The 18,460-nt window shown below is 38.8% G+C and overlaps 1 protein-coding gene and 1 long non-coding RNA gene across 2 annotated transcripts in view; one reads left to right on the forward strand and one right to left on the reverse strand.

Annotated features, from left to right (window-relative positions):
• Positions 1–18,460, reverse strand: part of PHEX (phosphate regulating endopeptidase homolog X-linked) — a 96,376-nt gene that overhangs the window by 20,730 nt on the left and 57,186 nt on the right. The window contains exons 13-15 of the mRNA XM_032680664.1: positions 11,387–11,464; positions 9,695–9,798; positions 2,159–2,217 (exon numbers count right to left, since the gene is read on the reverse strand). Coding sequence (XP_032536555.1) covers positions 2,159–2,217; positions 9,695–9,798; positions 11,387–11,464 — 241 coding nt within the window. The remainder of the gene's footprint in view (positions 1–2,158; positions 2,218–9,694; positions 9,799–11,386; positions 11,465–18,460) is intronic.
• LOC116783271 lies at positions 13,048–15,700 on the forward strand. The gene is made up of 3 exons (XR_004355595.1): positions 13,048–13,296; positions 14,310–14,372; positions 15,500–15,700. It is a non-coding gene; the product is annotated as an uncharacterized LOC116783271 (long non-coding RNA).

Here is an 18,460-nt window from a genome sequence, read left to right on the forward strand (position 1 = left end):
TTATGCTCTTAAAAAGTTGGTCCTCAAAATCTTTGTGGGCTTGCTATATGACAACTATAAATTTCATTTGGTAGAGCTCATGCTTAATTCTTATTCTCAAATTATTCTGGTTAATAGAACTTTTTTTTCCATTGTTTAACTAGGCCTTTAAAATGCTACAGCTTTTGTAGCGTGTGACCAGTCCCTCTGAACTTTGTATGGATTAGTACTGAAAACACAGTTGCAAAGTAGTAAGGTAGGAACTGCTGGATGTGAGATTTGCCCAGTGAGATTTACCCAGCAAATATATCAGGCAATACGAGTATGCATAGGCTTGCAAACTTCATTCTCCAGCAGAGCCATTCTTTCCCAGCGGCATTAATGGAAACGCAGTAGTGATGTGTCAAATATTTATCAGCAACTTCAGACCTGAGAATGTTCCTCCCACATCTCACAGGGCCTCTTCCCCAATAAAAACACACCAGCCAGCAGTGAAAGACTGTGCTGTGCCTTTCTATGACTCTTCCCTCCTATTGCACATCATTTTTAGGGCATGATTACATCTGGACCTCTCTCTCTGGTAGGAGAGGGTTTTGCTCAGAAAGAGCTACATTAATCCTTTTCCTCTTTGAAACAGTCGTAAAAGGACTGTGAATAGCACTGTCCGGTCATGTGCTAGCAGAACAAGAAGGTCAGGAGTTGCGACAGAAAATACAATTGCCCCTACACCCACGAGAGATGGGTTACATTTGAAAACTCTCTGCCTCGTGACACTGCTACACACAGTGAGTGTGAAATTTTCAGTGACCCCAGCCTCTCATTACAGTTTTCTCTACTGTGCCATGGCAGAGAAGCTGAGAGCGGAGCGCTGCTGCAACTTGAAAGAATACAATGTTAAAGAAGCTGTAACAGTGATGGTTCTCATTTCGTGCTGACTGGGCTTCCTCTCCACTCGCACGATGCATCTCCAGCATCAGTGGTGTCTGGTGCTGAGTTCCTCAGGAAGAGCAGCTGTCGTGCTTCACGGGCACCTCAGAGCTGTGACCGGCTCAGGGGAGCCTCAAGTGCTCCCTCAGATGATCAGCGAAAATGTGACTGCTTAATGATGGCAGGCCTCTAATTAAGGCAGAGCTATCTAAACCTAGAAATAATTTTAATCAAAAGAGCTGCCTAATTATTATACACACTTTACAAATGAGGTCATTTAGACACAAAAGAATTTAAGTGAGAGGTTTGAAGGCAACATTGTTTACAAAAATTGATAGAAGCAGATACCAGCAGACTCAGATTGTCAGTCCCCTGCTGTAACTTCTTCAGTGTGATATATTAATTTTGTGCCTTTCAAAAACTACTTCTCTGCTACCAAAAGAGATCCAGGAAAAAAAGGGGGAGTCAATTTTTGATGGTCCTGTCTCTGGGGACCAAGATCACAGAGAAGATGGCAGCCAGCTTCCAGACCCTGATGGCATAGAACAAGAAGGCTGATTCAACATCCAAAGCTAATAAGAGCAAAGAGAAGTGCCAAGGTACAGGTGACTCTGTTGTACACTGAAATACTGGTATAGAATTTTAAAGCCCATTAGAAATTTGCAATGCAAAGTCACATTAAAGCAAACAGAAATGAACATCCAAATCCATACACATCTTTTAAGAACTCTTTTACCTTACATGTTTCCACACCTTAATTTATGCTATCTAAAACAACCAGTAACTAAAATTAGAATAAGATAGTAATGTACACACAAAATAATTTCATCAAACTATAAAGGTAAGAATTTTAAGTTAGCTACAGATACCACTCTTTGTGCTTGAATATATTGAACAAATCCACTGGACACCTCTTCTTAGGTTTTCTGGTCTATATCACAGTCTCCTCTAGTCATTTATTGCTGCATATCTATCAATACTAGAGGACAGAATTGCTATCACTGTATATTTATGGAGCACACACACATAGTCACTGCAACTCAGCTGACATCGAGCAACAGGAGTTCAAATCTGTGAGAGCCCTAAATTTTACAGAACTATCCTCTCACTTAAGTCTCACAGCTGAATTACCACGTTTGAACTTTTAATTTTCAGTCACAAACAACAAAAATGGTACAGCTATTATCTGACACTTGACACATACAATCCCAAACAGGCACTTTATAATTAGGCTCAGAAGTCAGATACTCACTGATCTGGTTGGTAGATGCACTATAAAAAGCATTTACAGTAGTTGGGCTTGTAAACCACCTGTAGTAAGAGCAAAAGAATATATCTGTCAGTACACTTACTCATCTCTATAAATAAAAGGAGTAAAGATAAAAATTGAACTCAGTAGAAGGAATTAAAAATATTAAGGATCTAGAATACATTAAAGCTTAAGTATTTCTCCATTTCAACACATGCTACCTACACTTTCTAGAACATTGAAATCTACTGTTCTCTGAGTTCAAGTGCATACAGCCAATGAATGCTCAACTGGAGTGATTCTTAAGCTTTCTATTACCTAATCTGTTTAATTTCTAGGTGACCATCGTGCTTGAGAGGTCTGCCGTGCTGATGAACTGAAGTTCAGGCAGCAGAGGCTGCCACACTGACAGCAGCTGTGAAAACTCTCTTGGGTGGATTTTAATCATGTGTGGAGAAACTCCCTGTTGAAATTAGAGAGCATTTTGAAACAAGTGTAGTGGTTTCAGAGGCTTTGCTGAACAACTACTTGAACAATTAGGTTTATGCCAGCAACACAAGCTGGTACTTTCTGGGAATGTAAATTCAAAATGAACAGTTTCGTGTTCTGTACCCTACACAATGAACATGGCCATGAGTGTGCTCCTAAACAAATAAACCTAATGCAAAGCATTTCTTCCCGTAGTTTGATTTCTCATACATACTGGAGGAAAACCTAGATTTGAATCGGACTGGACTTCGATGATCCTTGTGGGTCCCTTCCAACTCAGAATATTCTGTGATTCTATGAATGGCAAATAGGATTTAAGAACCTCCTTAGCTTAAGCTCATATATATTGACAGTGGCTTCAACCACAGACTGGGAAATCTCAACTGACTTCAGCAAGATCCAAATCACCTCAGACGAAAGCCTGACTTCAGTGAGCCCAAGATTTCACCTTATGATTTTGTAAGGAAGAACTGAGATAAAAATAATAAAGATGATGAGAATTAGTGGTTAATTCATAATAAATTAGAAGTGAGTCCAGTAAATGTCCAAACAGGAACATCCTGATGTCTTTAGCAATGCATTACTCCAAAGTTTCGTAAAGCTACATGAATGCAATATACTTGCTTTGGAAAATTTCTTTCAAAGAGAAGCGATAGGAGCTGCAAAACAAGGAGTAAGACGAAGGAAGGTCTACAAGAACATGGAAAATGTGTGATATCGGTAACAATCATGTACACAATCTGTGTTTTAAAATAGCACCATCAAATAAATGAGTCATCTGTAGATCCTGACTCTTTTTCTGACAACTAATGTCCTCACTTAAACCATGTAACAAAGGGAAGAGTTTTAAAATGGCAGCATTTTGTGTTTTATCAATAAATTTAACTGCTTCTCTTATTCTTCAAGCTGAGCAGCTTATTTTACAATGCATCAAATAGAAAAACTAATCGATGAAGGCAACAACAATGGTAGCATGTACATATCTTAACCATCCATCACATTATAGGCTCTAATTGCCACAGATAACTCTCCCTGGTTTGTTTATTAGGAGACTGTGAATGGGAGGAGAAGGGGGAGGTTGTTTTCTGGTGTGTTTTCTGTTTTTTTCCATAATAAGGAGATTAAATGTTAGAGGTAATATAATGAGATCATGGAAAATTGAAGGAAGAATGTGTATGGTGAGGGGATAAAGAAAAAAATTAGGAGGTTTAATCAACTACATTTCAATGTCATGTTTGTTCAAAGCAGCAATTAGCTGAACTGTTTTGAAGGATGCAAGCCTGCCACATATTCTCTGGGACCTGTTCTCCAGGCTTAGCAGTAGATCTGGGGGACTGCCCCGTTTCTGACAAGGAAAGAAACAATCCGAAAAGGATCCACCTGAAACACTCAACACTTTAATTTACATGTTACTGTAAGCCTGATCAAAGACACATAGTGTTCTGACTTCCACCTCACCCCGTTGGCTTGTTCTACCTACAATAGCCTTTCTGTTCTCACAAACAGCAACTTTTAAGCATGAAAAAGGCTTCTGGAACAGCAAATTCTCCCTTTTTGCAAATTCTTCTTAGCCTTTCATTTCCAGTTAGAGAATCAAGGGCCTGAGACAGACAACAGATACTTCAAAACACACTAATGTGCTTTGCTCTTCTCCCCATCCTCTTTGCTGCTGCAGCCCTTGGGGGCTTACCACAGCTAATTGAAGGCAGGAACCACCACAAGCAGTGGTCAAAGAGCTTTTCATTGACAAGTGACACCTCTCTAACAGGACAAGTTTGCACCCATTTTTATTGAGTGAGGAGCTAGTGACACATGTACTTGTCACCACAGGAACACCTCAATTTGCCCAAGAACAACAGTGAATGCTGTTGACATTTGACCCACAGTTACTGAGGGAGGACATCACACCATCCTCTGGCCAAACTTTCATACCTGTAAATTCACAGACTTGGAGCTTGTAGACTACCTACTAAGACATATCACAGCATCCCCATCCCGAGACAGCTTCTTTCTTCATGATCTACCACAACAATAACAGAGCCCATCCTGTTTCCTGAGCTTAGTATGAGCCAAAGACCAAGAGCAGCCTTGATTTTCTCATTGTAAAACTGAACTAAGTTCTTCCTAAGTTGCTTTTTCATAACAAGGCCTCAAAAATGACCCTGTATGAAGTTCTTGTCCTTTTAAGCAGCTGGGAAAAAGAGACTTAGGAGCCATACAGAAAGAACAAGAGTTCTCTAGCTGCAAGCAGAGTATAGAGCTTAATTTCATGTCTAACACTTTGAAAGGAGCATATTTCCATTCCAGCATTTTGTTGTACCATTCTGAGCCACTCAGAAAGATTTAGGAAATATTTTCCACAAAAGAGTAGAAATAACCAAGAATGCTTCCATTCAGACTAGCAGAACAACTTCACTTCTCATCTGTTATCCTCTTTCACTGAGCTGCTTGAAAAAGCTGAGCCTTCAGTGACAGACCTTAACTAATAACACACCAAATTACAATATGAAGGTATGTAATAAATAGCTGTTGCTGTTAAATTTTAAGATGAAGCAATTTTAGAAATAACTCTCTCATTTCTGTTTGAAGTCAGGTTGCCTGGGCATTTGCTCTAGGTCTGGTTAGAATTTCAGTGCAGTTTGTCTACTAACAGAAGGATAGAAAAAAGAGACAGGCATAACATATTCCAAGCTCTTATTAATTATGACGTAAACAAATAAAAAAGGCTAGAATTGTTTGTTGTTTTCATTTGCTATAAGCATGTGAAAAAGGAACAGCTTTGAATGATGTCCTATAGCATTACCTATCAACTACTGTAGCGATCAAAACCTAATGCTGCAGACTCAACAATTTTGAGACTTCTCTTGTAGAAATGTAATCTGAAAACCACACTGAAATAGCAAGTGAGGCAGATACTCTCTTCGTTTGGGTTTCTTTAGGCTCCAGTTTTCTCCATGATATCTTCCTTTGTGATTTAAGAGTATAGAATGGTACACTGTCAGTCATGAAGAGAGGCAACTGGGAACATTTACATCACAGGAAAAAGGTTATTAAACTATTTAATTTTCTGTAAAACACAAAGGTAAGTTGCAATTTGTTTTCTCAACTTTTTGAGTTGGAAAAAATCACTCAGTTTGCTGTTCAACATCTGAAGTAAGAACTTAAAAAAAAAATCATAAATAAAGAAAATGAACTTGTGAAAGTACAACGCTTAAGCTGGTTAGCAGTGAAAAGCTGTACAGAGTTGCTGGATGATGGAAAATGTTTTCCCAAGAAAGTACTATTAAAAAAACCTTCTAAATGGGAGGCAACCTTCAAGGTGACTTTCAAAAGTGTATTTCCTGTTCTCATTGTTAATCTGTTTTATACATTTTCTCATGTAGAAACAGAAGATTAGCATCCCAGGCCAGGCTGCCATCTGTCTCCCTTAGGGCTAGGCAAGAAAGTGGGATGGTAAAGCTGGGCCCAGCCTTCAGTGCCACTTCAGTGTTTAAAACAAGGTTCAAAGACCAGGACAAGGCTCCAGGAGAGACTCCTTTCCAGCCTCTCCTCTCCAGGGCAGGTACCACCCATACAATTTCTGAGCTCTCCATCAGTGTCTCTCCAACAGACAACAGCCTACCCAGTGTTTTTCATGGCTGCTTTTCCCTTTTTGCAGAAGGAGCTTTTACACTGTCCTTAACAGCATCTAACACAGCCCCTCTCAGAGCTGCCCTCCTTTGTGTCAAACCAAGAGTCAGGGCTTACCAACAACAGTGTGTGGCCAAGAAAAATAGGAATAGGTCCTAGAGAAGACTCAGGAATCCTCTCATAGCACAACTTCTTTGTGTCTTCTGATAGAGATACCAGATGTCTACATCCCCAGCACTGAAAGCTGAGTGAAAAATGAATGATTTGTCCAGGTCTAAAAAGCTTAGATTATGTCCTCCCTTCAAAGGAGAGAGATGAATAATAATGAAGTGGTATGTCCAAGAAGTCCTCTGATGCTTTGTTATTTACAAGTATGATATCAGTGTTCAGAAGGACAGATTCAATCACTGATAAAAAGGTGCATCAGGTGTGTGTTTGTATATACATACACATATATGTATGAATGTGTATGGCTCCATGGATGGATAAGTAAATGGAACTAAAACTCTGACTCTCCTTTATTTCTCCCTTTCATATGGCAATCACTTCCCTCTATACTGTCTTTCATTTCCCTCTGCTCTACCTGTGTCTCACCTGGGTTATAGTCATTGTCTTCACACCTGGTGCTCATCCTCCCACACTGCCCCCTTCCAGCCTCACCTCCTCCATCCACCCCCTCAATGTAACCAGTGCTGGTTTGTGCACCATATTCCTCAGCACCTGCACAAATCCCTTTTGTTCGTCTCTCTGATGATACCTGAGCGCTTTTTTTCTTGTTCAGTAGAGCCAGCTGTGAAGATGACAGCCATCTCCCCAGCCAGCTGTGACGATGGCAGCTGCATCCAAAGCGGGTGTTGAGGACAGCAAGTTACACCTCCTGCAGCTGTGGTGCCCAAGGAGAACCTGGCTCCTGGGATATGCAGAACAGGCAACTTCAGCACCCCAATACCTTGTCACAGCTCTTTGGTACCAGTAGCTCCCCCACCCACACCCTGAGCAATGCCTCATCTGACTTCCTACGTGCTTCTTTTTCCTGTCAGGCAGATACCTGCTAGGGATGGAGGGAGCAGAACAGAAAACAAAGAATTTTGATAATTACTCCTGCTAGGTTGTTGGTTTTTTCCTCTTTTTAGATTAAAAACCTGTTGAATTTCCAAAATAATTAATTTCTACTTTGATACCCACATTCCCTCTTGTTTTATCAAATTCCTTTATCTTGTATCCCCCAGCTCCTCTGTCCATCTTCTCATGGGGTTTCCCTGGTGCTTTGTGTGAACCCTAATTTGGATTTTCTGTTAGTTGACAGTGCTGAGGAAAGTCATTGCAGTTTGAAATAATATTGTTGAGAAACAGGGACCATCTGCTAAAAGAATATTGTGGTTTACTTTTTGGGTGTAATTACTTTATTATCTGGTAACTTATTTCCTTAAACACTCATTTTCTTATTTATCTCTTTCAGTCCACAACCTTGACAATATTGCAGTATCTATCTCTAAATGCTATGCTAAAAGCTACTAAAGTAGGGAAAAGAAGAAATGAACTAAACAGAAACAAAATCCTAAGGGTAATTATCTACTAACACAGCACCAAGCTTCACCAAAAGATCTGTGGTGTTCTATTAAAGGTAAAAGTTTAGAAAAACAAAATCAAACAAAGAAAAAGAGAGAGAGAGAAAGAAAGAAAGAGAGGAAGGGAGAAACAGAAAGAAAATAAGATATGTAAAAGCAACAGAAAGCAGTAGAGCATGATAGTTTAAAAGTGGCAAATGGCTAAAAAGTGGCTGATATTTTTGAGGCCATGCCTCAGACTGGTGAGTGGGAGTCACTGGTTTATTTTAACAAATTTTAAAAAATTTACTGGAGGCAGCAGTGACTCTCATGCCTCGCTACCCATCAGCAGACAGTGGCACCACTTTCAGGGCCCTTTTCTATCACTGAGTAGTTGCAGAGACAGAATAATCTCCCAGCAGGAACCCTAATTATTCCTCCCCACCAGGGCTCAGGTGGAATTACCTCCAGTCCTACAGAAGGCAGAGCACATAGGTGTGCTAACAAAGGAAAGAGACCAAAAATCAAACTGCCACCCCCCAGGCCAGAATGTGCCCTGAGGGATGACAAGAAAAGCACAACAAAGGTGATGAGGGGTCTGGCTATTACATGGTCCTGGAAATAAAATGGTAAAGACAAACATGAGAAAGTGTTCCATCTTGGTAGTGGGCAATCGGATAAAACCTTCATTTTTTAAGCATACTCATGCCACAGTTCTCATACTGCAGTCCTTGAGTCAGGGACCACCTACCAGTTAATTTCCTTATAGGGGAGTTTTCCCACCATGCCAAGAATCTACACAGTCTGTATTAGTGCTGCCCCAATGCTGATCACGAGGAGGAGGTTGCTGATCACAATTGCCATAGAGTGGTAAGTGTTATTTCACTGCTTTCATGGAACTGTTGCTCTGAAGAGAATATACTATCATGATCTAGTCCTGACACCCAGGAAAATCCCTAAAATGATCCCCTGGGATTCACCACTGCAATGTCAGAGAAAGCTGTGATGAGAAGGTAAAATTCAAAATTAAAATAGTCCCTTCGATATATGGGGCCAAATTACAGCACTCTAACTGGCATGTCCTGCTAACATCCTCCACCTTCCTCACGAACAACACGGAGACACCTTCAGAACAAGGTATGGCTCAGTTTCAGTAGGATTTTCTGGAGTCCTAAGGAAATACCAGCACAGGAGCTCAGCAGCAGCACCAATTTCAAAGTCTGTGTGTAGATGGAGTAATTTTTAAGTATCATGATTACACTAATTAGATTCTGCTTAGGTTTTAATTTGCATTTTAAGGATTTGATTACCCACCAGTAAAAAAAGAGACTGATTCTCTCATGTATTTTATGACAGTTTGTGACACAATCTGCACTCTTGTGTTTACAAATAAATAAAAATAACATATGTAAATTAAATTATGTTTCATTCTGTACCATTGCTATCAACAGCAGGTAACTAACAATGCTGATTTATATTACTAATAATAACATTCTTATAATAATATTCTTACAAAATTTATTTCATAAATCCCTGCTGTACCATTTCAAACTCTAACTGTGACCAAGAGACATAATCCATTTTTAATTGCGATTCAATTACCCCTTTTTTCATTAAATTAAGTTTAAGCTGCAAGAATATGACTACTGTGCATTCAAACAGGGATACCTAGAATTAAAAAAAAACCCAAACACGTCTCCCAGGAGTTTCTGAATAACAGGAAGGTTTGCCCATAGGCTTTTTGTATCATAATATGTTGCCATGTATATAATTCTATTAAAATTAATATATAATAGTATTTGTCCTATAAATTAGATAATATAAGTTAAAACATTGTTAGAAGAGTATGTAAATTTGCCTTTTGTCTACTCACTCTGTTTTTGGAACTTCTTTTCTAAGCCAGTAGAAATCAGATTGGGCTACGTATTTGCGAGTTTGCATTACATTGCCAAAATAGTCACTTTCTGTAAACTTCAGCTGTATGGATAAAGCGCAGACATTTTAAAAGCATATCCAAAGAAACAAAAGCTGTCATAAAAAGCATAACTTCTATTTTTTACAAGATAATCACCTAATTTTTCAGCAATTATGGAAGCAATTAGAATTTTCACATTTTGGTAGGAAGAATAAATATTTTATGATCTTAGTTAAAACACAGAAGTGGAACAGATGTATACAAGGGTCTGGAACGCTGGAAAGGCTCTTTCCTGTGCAGAGAGGTGTTGAAGAAATCATAAGCACCCAACAGTGGATTGCAGATGGAACTTCTCTTTTCCAGGAGGAAGTAGGCTTACATTTATTTTTAAAAGTGCATTTTAAAACCACTTCTAACAATGTCACAAAGTCCCCTTTCTCAGTTTTCTTTACATTTTATAACAAATACTTCATACTCTGTGCCCACTGACGGTTCTGCCACTGCTTTCTTACTGTTTCTCACATTAAATATATACAGCCATAGGGCTCCGTGCTTCCATAAATTTCCAAATCCAATAGCAATTACACATACACATACAAATAACCATGCAGGCAAAAGGGATGTTAATAGTTCATAAATCCAGATGATATCCCTGTCATCAGCTTAAAGCAATCCTAGGATTTGAGAGGAAGTTGTATTTCAGATGTAAACTATGGTTTTGCAACCATGATTAATAAGTATTTTTCACCAGACATTGCCACTTGTCTGGGCAAATGCTTTGTCTCATTACACTGTCTTCACAGCACCATCTCACCCTATACTTCCCACAAATAAGGACTAGGCTGGTAGAGTTGGTTCTTCAAAGTTTCCTCAATAAATTAGGTCTCTATTTAGTGTTTCTTCATGTGTTCTGGCAAAGATGACCATGTCTCTTTGTTTTACTGGCTCAGGATTGAATTTATGGTTCTACTTTGCCTGTGACTTTCAGTAATACAATTCATCACATGCATGCCTCAGTTGGAAAATGGTAACATATATTGTTATTGTTGTCACTGATGATGATGATAATAATAATAACAATAATAATAATAATTTGCCTTCCTGCCTTAGGCTGAACAGGTCAGGAAGGAGTCCCCCCATAGTATCTTTGCCCAGCAGCCAGCACAATAGGTCCATACATTGATTAGGACATCTTGACAAAATTATAAGCAACAATCATAAATAAGATTCATAGCCTGGAGAGCCTATATAGGGCATCATAAAGTGTGATATTCTGAGGTAAAGTGCTTGTTGTGTTTTTGAAGACCATTATTTTGAGAAGAAATGCTTTTGGTTTGTTTCATTTTTACAGCTAAATACCAATTACAGTGTATGTTTAACCTTTAAAATGCTTATTATCAGGAAGGTTCTTTGCACCCAGGTGCATTTTACTCCCCACAAGCCTCATGATCTCATTTAGGCACGCCAGCATTGACAATTTAGACACGAGAGCTAGCACACTTAATTAAAAAATAACACAAAAATAACCAAGCAAGCAAAACTCCAGGTGCATGCCAAACAAAAGACAAGCTTTGATTTTAGAGAGCAGTGAAACAGAACAAAGAATAGCTGCAATATGTAAAGGAAGAAAGCAGCAAGTCTGACACTTACTGTTTTGATGTCTTCATTAATATATGTGTCATTCATTATAAACTCAGGGTAACCAACTTTCGCCATAACTGCTTTTGCCTTTGAAAAAGAAAATGAGAAAAAAAGTGTTGACAGATAAAACTACTTATCAACATACAGCTTTTTTTTCCCCTGCTCTGTTTCCATTTTGCATTATTATACTTCCCTAGAGGCATCTTAATTTAACTTCAAATCAACTTGCCTACAAGGTAAAATTGGTGCCACAAATGAGCTCCTCATCACAAGGCAGAGGGTCCAGATTCTGTTGTCAGATTATCACAGTGGGTCTGTTGTTGCCTGCAGAGCTTTTGCGTAGTTACAGCTATGTGTTTGAGTGCAAAATCTCAACAGCTGACTTTCCCTACCAGTTTTTGTGTTAATCAGATGGTCAAATGTCTGTTTTTACAATGTTTTCCAAAGGACAACAGAAAACCATCCGTTTTGCTATGGCACAGTAGCTGGTACACATTCAATGCTTAAAATAGATTTGATACACAGATGTGAATGAACCTTGGTCCCAGCAAATGCAGACTGGTGTATTTCTACTGAGGGCCATTTCTATTTGCATCTGAAGATGGGCACACACTCTTCTGAAGGACATTGTGCTTTCCTAAAACTACAGGACTAATTTTTGTTTCGTTCTCCAGTTTTTGCCCTTTCCCTAATGGTAGTAAGGGTGTTAAAATAAGACACTTCAGTTTTCATTAACTTTGCTTTTTTTAACTCTTTTAATCATGACTTGGTCCCAGTATTTATGCACAGCCTGTGTAAACACTCCATTGTGAAGTGATAGTAGCTGTAGATGAGTATTACCACTTTGTAAATCATGGTGTGAATATATAAACAGCCTGAGCATTCTTCTCACAAAAACACCAGCAGGCCACCCTTACACCCAGAATCTCTGTGGAAACAGAATTTTCCAGAAGAAAAGCAAAAGGATACAAAAAGATAAGACTACATACCAAGATGTGAAATGTGACAATCTGTAAAATAAATTAAAGCTATGATGGACTAGGGTAGCACTAAGCTTTCATTTTATATGTTTTCAGGATGCTGAGTGTATTTTCCCCATAAGTCTTTGGAATTTCCTCCACCCCTCAAAAAGCACTCTTTTGGACGCTTGTTCTTCAAACTCAGATGTCAAAACTCAAATGAATATTGCAAGATATGAAATGCAGTAAATTAATTGGCCTCTAAACCAACTGCAGACATACCAACCCCGCATTCTGTTCTCATGAGCAGAGCCTGGACCCCTCTGGGGTCCACCAACTTCCATTTCCCTCTTCAGAGGGTGACTACTCAAAGGAAGATTCCCCTTCCTGCACAATTATATCCTTTCTCCCTTCTGCCCCTCCATAGTATCTCAATACAACAGGGCCTCCTATGACAGCCAGAATTAGAAATGGCTGTTCCACTACTGTAAGAAGGAAGCTGATGGAGGACTCCTCCCATTTAACCAAAATAATTCCATCTCCTCTTTTATTTTTCAAGAAGAAAGGCCTCTTTGCTTCTTCAAACTCCTTCAATTTCTCAATCTCATTTCCAATCCAAAGTCATAATCCTCTATTTGTGACATCACAATTAATTGTGGTTGAGATAATTAAGATGTCACAAACAGACGATAACAACTTCAGGTAGGAAATTAGCAGTAGGAGCAGATGATCTCTTAAGCAAGAAAGATCCCATTGTCATGCAAATTGCTCTAGTGATAAAGAAAGCAATGGAAGAAAAATGCTGAATGGGAAATATGAAATGAGCCAAATAACCTCTCAACAGAATGTTTTCTCAGTTTTCCAGAAGGTTTATCAGTCTTTCAAGATATTTTAAATGCTGTGAGGAGGAGGGAGAATAAAAAGCTGGGGAGGGAGCACTATTCATCTGCAAGTTTGTAGGTAAGCAGGAGTGTCTAATTTTTTTCCTAGTGGTGGTGTCAGGTCCAACTGACTGAACTTCGCAAGGAACCGCAAAATTTTCTTTACCATTTCCCATGTTTAAATCCCAGTTAAAACTATCCTTGAAAAAGGAAAGAGTAAAACTCATCAGTTTTAATTTCTGCTAAGTCAGCTGCTTAAACGAGTTTGGTGAATCTCATATGTTCTGCATGAGTTCCAGAGTACCTGCCTGAATCACAGTAACCTTTGTGTTGAATCTACTTAATTGATTTGAATTAAACAGATTTAATTTAAAAATTCACTTATATGATGAAGAATAAACCCCTTAAAAACAATTTATAGTGCAACATTTAAAAAAATCAACAGTGGTTTTAAATCAAATGTAAGGATTAACTGTGTCAGTACAATGGCATTTTACTAATGATTTAGTCAGTACAATGTCAATCAAAATTTTTTTATCCTGTTTTGGCATATAAAAGAACATTTTTTTTTAGAGCTAGATTACATCCTTCAAAAGCGCTCTTAATTTGTATACTGTCTTCCAAATAGAAGCAAATAAATTCATACCTCACTGGCTGTAGATGCAAAGGAGTATAAAGCCAGCCTAGATCTGGCAGTGCCTCTTTGCTGAGAGATGGGCTCTGCCCTTAAACACACGGTGCTAATTGTCTGGTTGTTACCAAAGTAATGTCCATCTCCACCACATGGACATTTTGGGATCTTTGTGGAATATCTGCCACATCCCCCTCACTCTCTTCTTCCACAGCAGCCCCCTGAGGGTAGCAGCTTGGGACTGCCAAGTTTTGGCCCTTTTAGACCTCACTCTTTAACCAAGCATCTCTAAGGGTGAAGATGATGCCTCCAGGCTCCTTAATAGCTGGTCTGACATAGGTTGAACTAAAGATCAAATATTATCATGTAGTCTCACAAGTAACCATATAATTAACTTTTATTTTAATTTTATTTTATTGACACTTAAACTCTTTACTCTTTTCATGGCCCTGCTGCATTAGGAAAGGAAGATGGGAAGAGTTCTTCAGCCAGACTGCCTCAGGAGAGCTGGGCACACTCATCAGGTGACACATACTTTTGCTTTGTGACATGAAATTGAGATTTCTAAAATTGAGAATAAAATAGTTGGGCACTACTATACTATGAGGTATTTTTTTATAAAGGCTATATAAAACCCTAGTAAATAACAGAGTTTGTCTTGGAGAGATTTTTGAAAGTAAACTCAAAAGGTAATGCTGCTTCCAGTACTTTGATGCTTTATCAATGTCTAAAGCTGCCTATATTTTGTAGTATAGATAGATAGATAAGGGGAAAATGTTATTTTATTGCATTTGTTACCTAAAAGTTCTTAGCACAATATGTGTAGCATAGAGATCTGAGCAGATAAGACAAAGCTGATGCTGACAGTGAAGGACGTGTGGCTCTTGGTTGGGGAAAATGTTTCCTATGGCCAAAGCAAAACCTATGAGAGGACACAGGAAGCCCTCTGAAGTCCTCGATAATCCCTCCAATTGGGATTTCTCCTAGGAGCTTTGCATCAGGTGCAAACCTGCTCAGCTGAGCCCCACACACAGCCCAATGTATTTACACAACTGACAAGGTAGAAAGTATCATACTGGGAGCAGGTTTCTGAATTTGCATGTTGGAAGTCTTGTTTCTGTGCCTATCTTCTCTGTTCGCTTGTGTAATATTTAACAGCAGTTTGAAGACTCCTTATTTATACAGCACAAGAAAGTGGAAATCTTTTCTACAACTGGCTTGCTCTTTGATAATGATGTCAGTATTTTCCCCTTGATAAGATTAAAAGTATGTTTAAGGGACCAGCATTCCCAGAGGCATCCATATGCATACAGGGAACTCAAATGAAATGTGACAAACGTACAGGAACCAGCCATGTGGCAATTGCACATGAATCCACCATAAACACACCATGCACAGTTTTATGGTGTAAAGGCTCATTTAATTCCTTTTTCTAATTTGCATATTAAATAGCCACGTGTACAGGAAGAAAAAGGGTGATGGGGTACTTCCCCCAGCTATTGTTAAGCGCTCAGCCTATGTTGGGCTGTTGAGTAAATTAAGAAAACTCATCACTGTGGTACTCTTCTGTCACTGACAGCAAGAGGCTCTCACAGGGGGTGACACAGAGAAGCAGCTCACTTTAGAGTAAGTCATGATAACTGTTTTCCAGCCCAGCAGCCAGAGAGAGCAGGCTCTGAGGCAGAGCACCCAGAGTGAGATTACTCCCTACACCTCTCATTATGCATGGAAGTTTCCCCACTGACTTCAACAGAGCTGAGATTTTATCATCAGTGCGTCTTTCTGTCACAATGAGAGCACTGCTATTCAGTTTACTACTGAGTCAATATAATAAAAGGCCTTTCACTCTTGACTTAACAACTTGCCAATGTGGGAATGCACAGGTATTTCAATACTCCAAAGCATCCTAGTTTCCAGTCTATTCAAATTCTCACTTGACAACCAAGTGTGTGAGCCATCTGAGAGCCTTTTTTGCCACTCAGAGTATGATCTGGATATTTTATATGCTAGCAACACTAAGTACTGACATATTTTACTTACTGTAAAGAAAAAAAAAACGCAACACATATCTTACCCCTGAAAAATTTTATGAGTCTTACACAGATCTTCTGTATATCAACTTGACTCAAAATAACTTTGTGAAGATCATTTTCAAGCTTCTAAATATATAAAAAATTAATACAATTACAGTTCACTGAAAAATTAGCATGAAATACATTCTGAAAGCTAAAATCATTCACGGCAAAGTAATGTTCCATTTAATTACAAAGATTAATTCAGCCTTTATGTACGTGTCTGGTCATTTCATTTTCTATTGAAAATAGATAATTCAAGAGCCATCTGGTAAAATTGCTGCATAAATATCACTGCATCTAACTAGGTCTTACATATAGAAAAACTAGGAAAATGGAGTTATGGATCTTGGCAAAACACAGAAAAGTTCCAACACAGGGCTAAAGCCCAGTCCTACAGATGTCAGTAAGAAGTGACCCATTGATTTGAGTGAGAGATAGACTGGGCTCACCTTAATGATGCATAGTATTTCCTTTGTGGGGCCACATGAAATCTCAGGGATTTGCACATTGTCAAATACAATCAAAAGTGAAGTGGCAATTCAAACATGAACACTTGGCCTGAAATGGCAATTTTTAACAGCACTTGATCTGCAGTGAACTGTGTGTAATCCATACTCCAGAATATAGATAATCATTAAACTATTTATTTTTAAACCTTGGCTTTAACTGTCCTCTTTTATTTGCATGTCACAATAATAAAATAATAGAAACTGAGCAGACTTTTCAGGAGCTAGTGTTTCATTTAATAATAATTCACATACCACCACCTCACACTGCACCATAACCATCCCCTATGTATTACAATAATTGTTTTGAATGCTCTAAAATAACTGATTATGAAGACAGAAAATACCGTTCTCATTCCATTCTTGTAATAGCTTGAGGCCAGGGGAAAAAAATTAAATCTAGTGACTTAAGTGAATAATGACACCCATCACATACACACAAAATTGCTTTCAGTTAAATACACATTGTAGTTTCAAAACCAGCTGAGTCTATTTAACAGTGCTAGGCCTCACTCTTCTTCCCTGTTCCTCTCATCTCTGTCCATACTTCTGGTCATGCTGCTTGCACCCACAGCCTCCAAAGGCTGCCTCAGCTCCTTGCCACATCTTTCCGTGATACTGCTTTCTGTGAAATTCACTACCACAGCAGGAATCTAACCAAATATTTCCCCAGCCAATTTTCCACCAGATCAGTGAGCTGAATTACTCACTACTGCATGGAAAGACCCAGCAAGTGCTGGAATTGCACAAGAAAATTTCTGGGGACACACGATGTGGGAAAGGGGAGAAGACTTATGTGATACACTAGTTACCTCCTCCTCTGAATCACGTTTTGAAACCAAAGCCTCACTCAGAGAAAACTTACTGACAAGAAAATAATACCTAATACACTTAAAATACCACACAATACATTATAATCCTAGGAAACAGAGAGGAAAAGGGACACAGCAATTCCTAAGCAAACTGTTCACTGGGATTATATGTTCAGTCATAATAGCTGCTATCTAGCAAGACAATATTACTATTACTAAGCATAAAGATACAAGCACTTAAAAGTTTAGTAGGACTACCATGGACAGAAGAGCCAGAAAAAGCAACAATGTACCTCAGTGACACTCTTTCCTGTCCTAAATCCCTTTCTCTTCTGGCTCTCTGGAATACAATGACTCAGACACTGGTTCGAGCACTGTGATGATAGTTTCACCGTAATTAACTTTTCAGTTTAAACTAATCCCACATTAGATTATCTTTTCTTTTTTTTTTAGCAATAGAACTGGACCAAGTCACTGAAAGTGGGAAATTAGGCCTACTCCTATTTTCTCCTACCATCTTGGTTCCAAACCCATTCTGCTGCCAGCTTTACTTTAATTTTGCTAGGAAAAAGAAGTCCTTTGCCCATTATATTTGAATGCCATTTTCCATTTGTAACCTCTGTATGACAATTATGATGATTCCATTATTTTGTACAGAATATTATACATGACACACATAAATTCTGTCTTTCATTAACAGAATCATAAGTCTGTATATTAAATACCTTCCTTTGTGGCATAAAAGAAACACATAAAATATCTTCATCTTTGATTATACAATACATAAGAGCACTTATACTGCAGACCACAACAACCAAGTCCCTGGCAAAGGATGTGTTTAACACCTTATAACACCATTCCTGTCCAAAGAACCTTGGTCAGTTTTAAGGGTCTTTGGATTCTCAGTGGAGCTGAAATGATGCTCATGGTCCAGAAAAAAAGGATGATGTCCAGCTATGCAAACAACTCAGCTATGGCATCATGGCACCACACCAGTAGTGACAAGTCTGCTCCAGCATGGAGATTTCTGCACTGGATTCCCCTCTGCACACCTGTGGATCACTTAGGGCATGCCTACGTGTGGACAGCCAGGAGCTCCTCCAGCTGCATGTCAAACAAGCCAGAAGCAAGTGTTGTGGTCTGAAGGCACAGACTACCATTAGCATCCTGCTGGTATATATATGTCTCATGGTATATGCTGCTAAACTGCCTTTGACAG

Source organism: Chiroxiphia lanceolata, chromosome 2, assembly GCF_009829145.1.
Source record: "Chiroxiphia lanceolata isolate bChiLan1 chromosome 2, bChiLan1.pri, whole genome shotgun sequence".
Lineage (NCBI taxonomy): Eukaryota > Metazoa > Chordata > Aves > Passeriformes > Pipridae > Chiroxiphia > Chiroxiphia lanceolata.